The following is a 13,001-nucleotide window of genomic DNA, read 5'->3' on the forward strand; positions in this document are numbered from 1 at the left end:
CTGATTAAAATGGTTTATACTGTCTATTTATGCATTGTGTTGCGTCACGCAGCATAAACATTTGTGATCGTAGAAACGACAAACAAGCGCTACACTGCTCAAAACTCACGTTTGAATAGTCAGTAGCAAATTCTTTAAATATTAAAACGTACTTACAGGCTGTGAATCAGAAGTGCCAGACTGTCCTCGCAAAGTTGGAGTTCCCCCACTTTGAAGAAACAGCCTTTGTGCACAGCCGCATTGTAGGCTTCTTTCCCAGGTTCAGGAAACAATCCTGATTGAATCGAATATTTGCGTTGTACTTTTCTGGATCAGTGTTGTAAATATAACTTAACCAGTGATTTCTATTTGTGTACTCATTTGGAAGGCCAATCAAAGTAGTTTTGCTTTCACATTGAAACACACAGCGTCTCCACAACATGGCAGCGGCTGCATCAATACTAAAGTGAGAATAAAAATGCCTTCTTTGCATATACATATGGGCGGTGTTATGCAAATCTTCCCACACAGTAACTTAGACATGTGGGGGTGTGTGAATGAGCCGTTTTAGGAAGGCGTGGCTGAGTCTCAACTTTTATAAAGAATATCTCCATGGGTTTGAGACTTAGATCTTTGCGGTTCATAGATCTTATATATGCATGAACAGCCTGTAACACTCCAAAGACAAAGGAAACAAGAAACCGCATCATATGACCCCTTTCAATGAAAATCTCACGGGGACTTTAAGTAAATATTTTAAATCAAAGGAGCTCAGCTGATAGAGTTTGAGAAAGACTTATCTTAAATCCTTTATTTTTAAACATGCATGCACTGAAGTGTTTGAGCTTCACTTTATAGTCAGTTTAGTACATTTTATGGTCAATATTATAGTCAGTATTGTCTGTGGCTTTGGTAAATACATAAAGAGCATGGATAAAATAATAACGCTATTAGGGCTGTAGGAGTGTACCAGCTGTAACCATAATGTCCCATAAATGTCCAACCATATTTTGAAATAATGTTCTTCATTCTGGTCTTCATAATTTGTTTCAAAATGGGAACATCATAGTGAACCATAATGTGAAATTGCTTCATATTGCACGGCCATTATACGACCACACAGACCGATCATTTGACCTGACGACTCCCACATTATAGCCATCCATACCATCTGCAGATTCCTTACTATGTTTAAAAGCTGGCTGTGTACATTGCGGGCTGAAGGCCTTTTCTGGCGTTCTCCAAATGTTCGATATAGGGTGAAAGTTTTGTGTTTTTCCATGTTCTTATGCATCATTGTTTACCTTAAAAAGTCTTTTTCTAAAGCTCATGACTGATTGGTAAACAGAAAAGTACGGATTCAGGAATCTAGTCATTGGTGACGTTTTTCTTTTGTAGTATTTAGCAACTTTCATTCTCAATTCGCTTTGTCTTGTGAGCATCGTTCCTCTTTTTAGATATATTTTTGGCACATACTGAGATTATTTTTGACATCGCTCCCAATCATTTTCTCAGTAATTTTGCAATGTTGCAGTTTGCAATAGGCTATTTAAAAAAAAAAAAAAAAAAAAAAGGAAAAACCCTTATATGTTGTGTGAACTTCCTATTTCAATTTGAGGGTTATTCATTTTTTAAAATAGACACACAACTAAGTTAATATTTTTGATCTGGAGGAAAAAGATATAAATGTGTAAATGTGTATCTGCTAAACTTTTAAAAGTACACCAAAAAATTCATTTGTATGCAGCAAAAAAAAAGATTTTTGAGTATGGATGAAAATCATTTTTGCAGTGTGAACATTGTGGGAAAACAGATTTTACACCCAATTTTAAATAACTGGGTCACTTTTAAATAGTACAGCCCATGATGTTTAAAGTTGCTGTGATGTGTGCTTCTACTCTTTCAGGAGAAGTCATAAGAGTCATGGATTTTTCCATCCTATTATGACCTTTATTGAAAATCATATAGCACATCAGTGAGCCCTTGGCTTTCTGTGCTGCTGAATAATTTAGACAGGGGTGAGATCCTCCGAGTGCTGCACTGATTTACTTACCTCGCCGGATCCTAGTATGACATTGCAGTTGCATTAGACCACATTAAGATGAGGTTTCACAAGCTATCTCCAAGAAACAGAGCCAAAACACGGCCCTCGGGCTAAGAAAAGCCAAATATTTTCATCGCAGCATTGGTTGCGTGTGTCATGTGACACTGAGGTCATGCCCTGTGTTCAAGCACTTTCCTATATATCACAAAGCACCTGACCGGGATTCCTTTGCGTTGAATCAGAGAGGAATTCCTCGGGCCTGACGTACGGGGTGTTTCCACACAACAGCCTTCAGTGGGTGTGAACATGTGAGCAGATATTACAACTCGACGCTTCCTGAACTCAAACCCATTTATAAAGAGCTAAAGGAAGGCTTATGGTGTCATATGAGAGGCTTAAAGCAACGATGGCCTGCGTCAGATGGGAAAGCAGAACTGATCGGCGTCCCATCAAGAGCTTTACTGTTATACAGTGTTGAGAAGCTGCTTTAAAAGTGTTGAATTGCTAAACTACAAGGAAATGATCATTTGAAAAAGTTAAACTACAATAAACATTACAAACCATAGGCTTACACGTAAAGTAACTGACTACACTAAAGTTATACGGACAATATGTTTTTATGATTACATATATATATATATATATATACACATACAACATATATGTAACACACTCACACGTTGTCATAAATGATTTATAATTAAATATATAATTGTATATAGTAATTATATAAAATTTATTCTCAATAAGGGTGACAGAAAAAAATGTATAGTAAATACAATAAAAAAGTAGAATTAATTTAAGAATTAATTTTAGAATTAATTCATTTAGAATATTAATACAATGCTAAATTCTAATATGTATATAATATTAATACATTTAGAATATTAATACAATACACTAAATTCATCTATCTATCTATCTATCTACACTACCGTTCAAAAGTTTGGGGTCAGTACATTTTTATTGTTTCTTTTTTTTATTTTTTTTTTAAAGAAATTAATACTTTTATTCATCAAGGATGTATTAAGTTAATAATTAAAAGTTTATTAAAAGTTAATAATAAATAATTTACATTGTTATAAAATATTTATATTTTGAATAAACACTGTACTTTTTAAACTTGTTATTCATGAAAGAATCCTGAAAAGAAAAAAAAAAAAATCACAGGTTCCAAAAAATATTTGGCAGCACAACTGTTGATATTATCCAACACTGATCATTCTAATAATAAATCCGCATATTAGAATGATTTCTGAAGGATCATGTGACACTTAAGACTGGAGTAACAGCTGATAAAAATTCAGATTTTCATCACAGGAATAAATTCTATTTTAAAGTATGTTAAAATAAAAAACATTATTTTATATTGTAAAAACATTTTGCAATATTACTGTTTTTTTTTCTATATTTTTAATCAAATAAATGCAGCCTTGATGAGCATAAGAGACTTCTTTAAAGACTATTACAAGTCTTACTGACCCCAAACTTTTGAACGGTAGTGTATCTATATATATATATATATATACATATATATATATAATACAATTAAATTATATAAATATAATTAGAGTGTAATTATTTAAAATATAATTTTAAATTAAAATAATTTATTAAAAATAATTATAAATTTAAATGTAAATATTTCAATTATATATATATATATATATATATATATATATATATAATTACAAATAAAATTAAATTATATAAATAAAATGTTAATTAAAACTAATTATCAACAAGGGTGAATGTATACTAAATACAATAAAAATGTAGAATATAATAATATATTATACTGAAATATTAAAAAATTAAAAATTAAATTAAATTATAATGTAAATATTTATAATATAAATAATATAATTTATAAATATATAATATAATTAAATATATAATTGAATATAATAATTATATATATATTTTTATTAATAAGGGTGAATTTATACTAAATACAATAAAAATGTAGAATATTAATGTAATATACTGAAATCTAATATGTACATAAAATTAAAAATTAAATAAAATTATAATGTAAATATTTTAATAATAACTATATAAATATTAAATATAACAGTAAAACAGTACATAGTACAGGGATTGAAATATTTTTTAAATTGTATACTGGATATTTTTTTATTGGATATTTTTGCTAATTTAAAACATTTTAAATGAATGATAGAATCTTAACAAGGATGACAGAATCAAATTTGAACGGGTGCAGTGTGTATTAAATAGACTAAAATGTTCAACATTAAAATAATTAATGTGTGTTTTGTGTATTTTAAATGGTTACTAATTGTAATATAAATATTTCAATATTTAATAGAATTTTAATAGTCAAAAACAGAACTGAATTAATGATTGAATCTGAATAAGGGTGACAGAATCAAACTTGAATAGGCAAAACATATATTAAATTAAATATTTAAAAACATCATAATAGTCAAAGTCAAAACCACAGTACGTAGTACAACAAGGACAACAGTTGCAAACCGATTAATTGTTCTTATAATTATGTTCTTTTAAAGAAATTATTCAAACAAATTCACTAGAACGTCTGTTCTCTCCTGAGCCTCCACACTAGATTGAACAGGGAGTTGTGTTGCAGTTTCCTACTATAAGTGCAAATGTTTATGGAGAGAGCTGTAGGGAGGCGTTCGAGATGAAATTACACAGGCCAGAACATTGAACACCTCCGGGACCGGTCGAGAGAAACGGCCGCAGATGTTCTTCTCAGAGGACGGCGAACAGAATCCATCAGTGGCGGCGCTGTGCCTGCGAGAGCCGCTTGTCATTCATTGTGTAAGAGAGTCTGTCGTAACTGCAATATCACCGAGCCGTTTGAGCTCTTAAGCACTGCTATTGTGCTCTATTACCGGCTGAGCGTTATGAGCTGAGCTATAAGCCATCTGTAGGAATGATTCTTCTCACGTCACGCCATGTAATCGGGCCTGAAATGTGTGTGGGAGTGCTTTGTGAAACATCTAGTTTGTGTTTACTAGCATAGTGCTTCTAGATGAAGTCTCTGAAGAACCTAGAGACCTTGATTCTGATCAAGCTGACATTAAATTAAAAATATCCCTGATTAGTTGCTTAATGCATGTTCCTAGTCTTACTGTTAATGATTCTTGAAGTCATTATAGTGCTTATAGTACATAGGGCTTTTCCATTTATATGTTGTTTCAAAGCAGCTTTACAGAAAATCATGATGTAAATGTTTAGTATCTTAATATTATCATGCCTTATACTTGCATTTATTGTATGTGGTTAATACTTAATAATATGCTGGACATACTTATATATCTGATTTTAAATAAAGAGCTATGCAATTTCGATAAGGGTGACAGGTAAAATGTATAAAATAAATACAATTGAAATATATAATATTTGTAATAATAATATAATACAGGGTTAGGTTTAGAGTCATATATATATACATACACACACGTATTTATTTTATATTTAAAAATGTGTATATATATATATATATATATATATATATATATATATATATATATATGTAACAAAATTTCTATGCTTTTAAAAATTATTTAGATATTTATTTATTTAATATTTTAAAAAATTGATATATATGTATATATATTTAAATATTAAATATATAAATATTTAAATATAAATATGTAATATGTAATAGAATTATAATAGTAAAAAACTTAATAAAAAATCAATTTTTTAAACGTTGATATTGGACATTTTTTTATATTTTTATTGGATATTTTTGCTCATTTAAAAATATTTTAAATGAATAATTAATCATGAATTATGTATTTAATGTGTTATAGCAAATAAGTCGGAAAACACTAAAATAATAATATAATATAATAAATAAATATAATTAATTTTATCATCATTTCACCACATACTGGCATGTTACAAGCCAATTTGTTCCTAATGGACAAAATCAATTCCAGGCCTACATTATTTCTCACTGAATGTAAAGTAAAATAAACAAATAAACAAATAAATAAGAACAATATTTGCTTGAATATGTTTATAATATAATAGAATATAATATAATAATGAGCATGTACAATTTATGGGTAAAAAATGCTATTTTTTGGCATCACTCTGAAACAGTTTCACTCTGAACTTTCACTCACAAAGAAACTGCAAGTAAGGCATTGAATTAAACATGAAAAGACTGAAATAGTATATTCTTGTAAAACATACTCCAATAATCGTTGTTTTATTTACAACTTCGAATACTAGTTTTTTACAAAGTTACAAAAAATCCAGTTTTATTCACCAGATGTTCCTGACTTTCTGGCTCATTCTCAAGCAGATGCCACACATTTTTACTGTGGGTGTTGAACTTCGCGCACATAAGGGCAAGACTCCACCTAAAAACTACAGAAAAAAACACCTCTGACTTAGAATAACACTTAACGTGCCAATGCATTTCACATGCAGCTCAAACCCATTTGCGTGCCTGCAGTGGACAGTGTGATGCCGCTGATGCAAAGGCACATTTATTCCCTACTGTCCTGTCTGAGGTATTATGATCTGACTGTGTCCAGATTCTGACCTGTTACTGACCTTGATGGAGTGCTTTCATAGGGTACAGTGTGTCTCTGAAAGATCTACAGCATGCTGGGAAAGATCCTGTTGTGGTAAAGTGACTTGGCACTGCCTTCAAAATGATACTGACCAAGGTTTGTCCGAGTGCCAAAACACATTTTTCCAAAATACGGTGGAATGTTTGTGCTTTACTATAGTATATTTCCCTTTTAAGGACACTGGCAATGAATCAGAATGAGCTGGAATCATAATCTAGTGTATTTTGTGTAATATTCCATCTTTAGGTTTATGCTAAAGAGAATCTACCTGAAATAAATGCTGATGCTCAGGAAATATCCCATATAACAAAAAAAATCTGGCCAAAATATATTTTAAATAGAAGATAAATACCTGTTTTAAGCAGTGAAGCTTATATATATATATATATATATATTCTATTTCTGAACTATATTTTTTAAATATGCAAAAATATTGCCAAAAATATATTAGTAAAAAATATATATTTATATAAATGTATTTTGTGTAATATTACATCTTTAGGTTTATGCTTAAGAGAATCAATCAACCTGAAATAAATGCTGATGTTCAGGAAAAAAAAATCTGGTCAAAATATATATTTTAAATATATATTAAATATCTATTTTAAGCAGTGAAGCACATATATATACATGAATGTATTTTCTTGAATTGAAATATATGGAGGGCAAAAATTTGTGAAATCTATTTCTGAAATATATTTTTAAAATATGCAAAAAAATTCCAAAAATACGTTAGTAAAAAAAAAATATATATATATATATATATATATATATATATATATATATATATATTGGAACATATTTTAGCAATTTTTTTTTTTTTTTGAGTAATTTTAAATATATTTTTTTTAAATATTTGAAAACATATATTTTTGCCTTATGGGTATTTTAAATTATGTGGACTGAACTGAGATTGAGCTGGAATCACAATCTAATGTGTTTTGTGTAATATTACATCTTTAGGTTTATGCTTAAGAGAATCTACCTGAAATAAATGCTGATGTTCAGGAAATGGTTTCAATATCCCATATCAGAGAAAAAAAAAAAAAAAAATCTGGTCAAAATATATTTTAAATATATGCTAAATATCTGTTTTAAGCAGTAAAGCTTATATATTCATAAATGTATTTTCTTGAATTGAAATATATAAAGGGCAAAAATTTGTAAAATCTATTTATGAAATCTATTTTTAATATATGCAAAAATTTCCCAAAAATACATTAGTAAAAAAAATAATTAGATAAATATATTTTGGAACATATTTTAGCAATTATTTTTTGGAGTAATTTGAAATATATTTTTTAAAAATATTTGAAAATATTTTTTTTTTCTTGTATGGGTATTTAATTTATGTGGACTTTCTATTACAATATACATCTTTTATTTTTCTTAATGCTTAACATATCCTAGCCTACAGGTTTGGAGTCACTCCAGACAAAAACAAACAATCATGGGGTCACTGTAATGAAAACAGACTTGGTGTTTGTCCATGTCTTTCGAACCAGGCCTAGTGTGCATACAACCAAAACACATTATCGAAGTCATATAACCTGGCTTTTCTCATGCGATATGCTTAAGTTGCTACCAAAATAATTCCCACTGCCAAAACCGACTTGAGATAAGCAGATGGTGCTCTATCTGTGTCCACGCTGGCATCAGCAGTCTCAAACTGCAGTATTAAAAATAAACAAGCGCACATTGTGAATGCCACGACCGGTGTAATCTCAAAACGCTCGCTCTCACGGAGGCTTTGCACTTCAGCTGCGAAAACAAAGTGGCCATTTGAAGCTTAATTGTTGCGCTGCACTATAGCAATAAGCCTCTCACAGCGGGAGCTCAGATGCAATGCAATAAGAGCAAACACGAGTGATTTGTTTTCAACCTTCACCACGTTTGGGGTTGTGGACGTGAGCGCTAACGCGGTCCAAAATGGTTTACGGCTGAGATCTTTAAGAGTTTATCACCTGAAAGCCATGAGGAAATGTCAGCTGATCATTAGTTATAGTTATAACACAGACACAGAAATGAATGAGACTGTGAATCAGCCCAAAGCTCTTATTAATCTTTTAAAGGTCACCTGCGCCGCACCTTAGAAAGCACACAATCACAGACTGCATTTTGCAATGCAATGCAATGCAATGCAATGACCGTTTAGCACAACGTCCAGCTGCTTTCAGACAAGAATCAAGTTTGATGCATGCAATTCTGAGTTGGCTCTAGTTCATGTTAACGTTCCAAAAACTTTCAAGAAAAACGTCTTTGAGTATCTTGACATGTTCCACCTCATTAGAAGCCATTTTGTGCTTCAGATTTGGCAAACGTTTCCAATCTGAATCATATTCTGTACAATTTAGGCATGTTGAATCATGTCAACATCAGAGCAAATTAGTGAGGTAAAAACCTCCAAATTTAACAAGACATGAATTATTAAATTACTCATGAATAATGCTTATGTAACATGAGGGGGGGGAAAAAAAAGGAACACCACTAGGTTATTCTTGCCTAAATTTTCTTTTATTGAAAAAGGCCAGGGTGCAAATGTCAAATAAAAAAAGAAAACAAAAATAAAAGACAAGCATATATTTCAAGCATTTTAATACAAACTTAATATAAACTATTTCAGTCCCTCTTGACATGTAAGACACTGACTCAAAATACTTTGTTATACCATATTTTATCAAGTATTGCACAATGTAGGTACAAAATTAATATATACGATTACATTGTCCATAATATAGCAAAAATCTGTTGAACTCTTAACAGAAAATACAACTCTTTTTGTTTCAAAAAAGCAAATATTCCTACACTGAAATTCCAACACTAAGGAATATTCTGTACACAATCTTCAGAATTTTTGATCTATTTTTTTTTAAAGATGAATTTCTTTAACAATTTAAAAAAAAGAAAAACAAAAGAAAACAAAATATATTATAACATAAAGCTTCTGCAGCCATCACAGATCACTGGAGTAGTAAAAAGATATAAATGCAATACCATGTTGTAGAAACAATATATATATACTCTGATATTTTACAAACTCTGTACTCAATTAAATTATACAATTAGAAAAAAGACCACGTAACCCCAGATATATATGCATTAGTGCCAATTCCTTAAAAATCAGCCAAGTCTTACCAACTTTAAAATACTGTAAGAGGCCAGAACTTGAAGCTTCTGTGTTTCTTTTTTTTTTTTTTTTTTTTTTAGAGTATGTTTTAGAGTATTTTTCTTCCAAAAGGTAGTAAAAAAATCATTTTTTGCTTTATTGGCAAAAAAGGAAACGAAAAGAGACGCGTGTCGACCGAATGTAACCGAGCTCGGACGCGTGTACGTGTGCGTAACACAAGCCTTAGTACAAACTCAAGGGGGCAGAGAGAGAGATCAACTGGAGAAAAATAATAAAATAAAGTGAAACAAACACCCTTGGGCACATGCGCTTATCAGTGACTAATAGGGATCCCACAGTTGTGCGTCTTTCGTTTTCCTTCCGCCAACAATCGTTTCCGACATTAGTTAGCCATGACCGGCTGGAATTGCTGGTTTGAATACTGCATGTTGCTGAGACTGAAGTTTAAGCCATCCATGAGCGACTTGTCGTTGATGCTCCCGTAGGCCGTGAACACGTCGAAGGCATTGCTGTACTGCAGAGGGCTGAGGCTGAGAGGGTTCTCGCCCGGAGAGAACACCGGAGCGCCTCCGGAGCTCCCTTGGCCTTGCAGGTTGGGGAACACAAACTCCTTGGCGTTGGGCGAGAGCGCGGACGCCGCCTTCTGCTGCTGCTGCTGGGGTGGCGAGCTCCCCAGGCCAAAGCCGTAGAGCGAATGCATGGAGCTGGAGATGGCTTTCTGCTTGAGGAGGCTGTTGACATTCAGGCCCAGGTTGGTGGGAGAGCTGCGTGCCACTTTGCCGCCGTTGCGGCCGCTGTTCTTCATCTTGGTGGAGCCGAACTTGGTGGCGGCGAACGAGGCTGTGGTGAAGGTTAAAGGCTGGGTGGAACGCGGCATGAAGGACGGGCTGACGGCCGCCGACTGGCCGAACGGCGGCGGCGACGGCGAGCTGGACTCGGACGAGACGCCCACCGGGTCGCTGATTGGCATGAAGACCTGAGCCTCCGGGTTAAAACTGTTTCTGATCTCCCGGTCCAGCTCGGAGCCGTTCTCGCCGTTATCGTCCACGTATAGCACCTTGACCGCTCCCTTCTCCCCGATCTGGTAGGACACCTCGAAAGGGTCGATCCAGACGCTGAGGTCCTGAGGCAAGTTATTGCGGACGTCCTCGATGTCCAGCCCGCTTTCTTTGGCTGCTTCCTCCACGACCGGGTCCACCTTCTCGCCCACGTGGATGCACCTAAACCCGGATCCTTTGTATGGCTTGTCGGGGTACCAGTGTCCTTCATACTTCTTCTTCAACTGCCTCTCCAGCTCCTCGCCAAAGATGTTCACTCGCCTCCGAGGGAGCTTGTTGTACAGGTACGAAATGATGAAGTTCAGCGCTACTTGGATTTCAAGCTGCATAGCTGTTCGTCTGTGCTGCTTTAGTAGAGTGCTGTAAAAACCTCCAAGGCAGTAGTGATCAGTGGGGACTCGGAAGTGCTGGTGGACGAGAGCAGCAAAGTCTTCTTGCGCTCCTTGAAGGGGGAAAAGAGGCAAGGTGTTACATGTGTAAACAAACACGGACCTAAGGGTGAGTGACACACTCACTCCCTCACTAAAATGCGTGGTTTGAATCGCCTAGTGATTCCAGGGAGATTACATAACACGGATTCTCTTCCCTGCTTCATTCCGTTGCGTAAAAACGCCTTTATGCGAATATAGGCCATTCGAACACAATGCGACACGTATTGCGCAACAGATCGCCGATCGGATTTCCTGAAGATCGCGACCAATGGCGTGACGCTCCGCTCGGGGTGTGTAGCCCTGACCAAATTAGTCCAGTACATCAAATACAACGGTAAATCTTCGATATCTGCTCACGTATGGCGAGCGAAACACGTCAAACAGTGCGGCTGCGTCTCAAACCTAGCGAGCATCGAACGAGTAGCTATTGAGACGCGGCCATTGTTATGATGAATATGGATTGGGAACATTCTGGACACTTTCTGACTACAGACCTGTAAACAGACGAAGCCTTTTAGACAAATAAACGACGGCTTTCGGACGGAATGAACTTTGACGCTGTCAATGTTTTTAGGGGTCTCCTATGGTCAGCAGGGCTCACATGACTGCATGGTTTAAAACGCATTCGCGGAAAAAAAACGTTTTTTTCAAATTTTTCAAAAACAGCCTGGTCTCCATTCAAACAGATTCTGAATTAATCCGTTTCTTAAAGCGACAGCGCACTCAAATGGAAAAATCAATCAGACGTTGAACATTTTAGGACACTGACAGCGTCGTTCACTATTGACTTTCGATGCATTTTTGTATGAAGCGAACGGTGACCGAGGTTGTCATTCTGGCTAACGCCTCTTTTCGTGTTCCACCGAGTCACAAACATAATTTTCGCGTAAACAAGCACTTTAGAGGTACTGCAGTTGAAACGCAAAGACATATTTGTTTAACGCCTCAGCTTGACACATTATGACTGTTCAGTGCCATATATACTTACATTAAACGACCGTGTTTGTCTCTCCTGGTGGCTTCCGCTTCGGTTCCTAGCTAGCAGTGATCGAAAAGATTATTCCAGTTAGGGTGCATCGATATTAGCTGTTTGTTCTTCGGGGAATTGTTCTTTTTTTTTTTTTGGAGTCTATCGTCAGGCAATCCGACTCCCCACTGCCTGGGAGTTTTTACAACTCTGCCCTTTAAACTCCTGACTGGATCTCCTTTATAGCACTCCTCCGCCAGGGACATGATGGGGGCGGTGATGCGGTTTTCAGAGGTCAAAACCCCAGCGCCGCTTGCGATTGGACAAACGCGCTTTCGTCGTATGTTTGCCTCCGAATCCTCCGCGCGGATTGGCCGCGCGCTGCGTCAATCACCAAAGAGACCCGCCCCTCGACCAATAAGCGTTTAGTGCATTTATGGCTGGGGTTCCTAGTCATGTATTAACTGTCTTCCTCCCACACGTAGGCGATCTAAACATAATAATAATAATAAAAATCTACTGTTAAATTGATTTATCGAGACCACTCGCGATGTTTAGAGATTCTAGCGCCGACCTAAAAACAATGCGGATAAAAGCGTAAGAATAAAGAATTATTTTGAATTAATTTCAGACGTACCCAAAAGATAAAACAACGTAAATAAATAAACACATTAAGCGCAAGGACAGAGCGGAGTGACTTTGGTCATTTGTCCACCGAGGTGTGATCTGCCCTTGTGTGTTTTGCGTTGAAAAAATACTGCCGTGCTATTGGCTGGCCGTGCTTTCGTCATCATCCTCTATGCAAATACACTAGT

The 13,001-nt window shown here is 34.8% G+C and overlaps 1 protein-coding gene across 1 annotated transcript; it reads right to left on the minus strand.

Annotated features, from left to right (window-relative positions):
* Positions 1 to 9,775: 9,775 nt before the first annotated feature.
* On the minus strand, positions 9,776 to 12,415 carry tob1b (transducer of ERBB2, 1b). The gene is made up of 2 exons (XM_051124491.1): positions 12,208 to 12,415; positions 9,776 to 11,230 (listed from the first exon to the last, which is right to left on the minus strand). Exon 2 carries the CDS (start codon positions 11,115 to 11,117, stop codon positions 10,113 to 10,115), a length of 1,005 nt encoding a protein of 334 aa, XP_050980448.1. The 5' UTR covers positions 11,118 to 11,230; positions 12,208 to 12,415; the 3' UTR covers positions 9,776 to 10,112.
* Positions 12,416 to 13,001: the final 586 nt, after the last annotated feature.

Source organism: Labeo rohita, chromosome 12 (assembly GCF_022985175.1).
Source record: "Labeo rohita strain BAU-BD-2019 chromosome 12, IGBB_LRoh.1.0, whole genome shotgun sequence".
In the NCBI taxonomy this organism is placed as follows: Eukaryota; Metazoa; Chordata; class Actinopteri; order Cypriniformes; family Cyprinidae; genus Labeo; species Labeo rohita.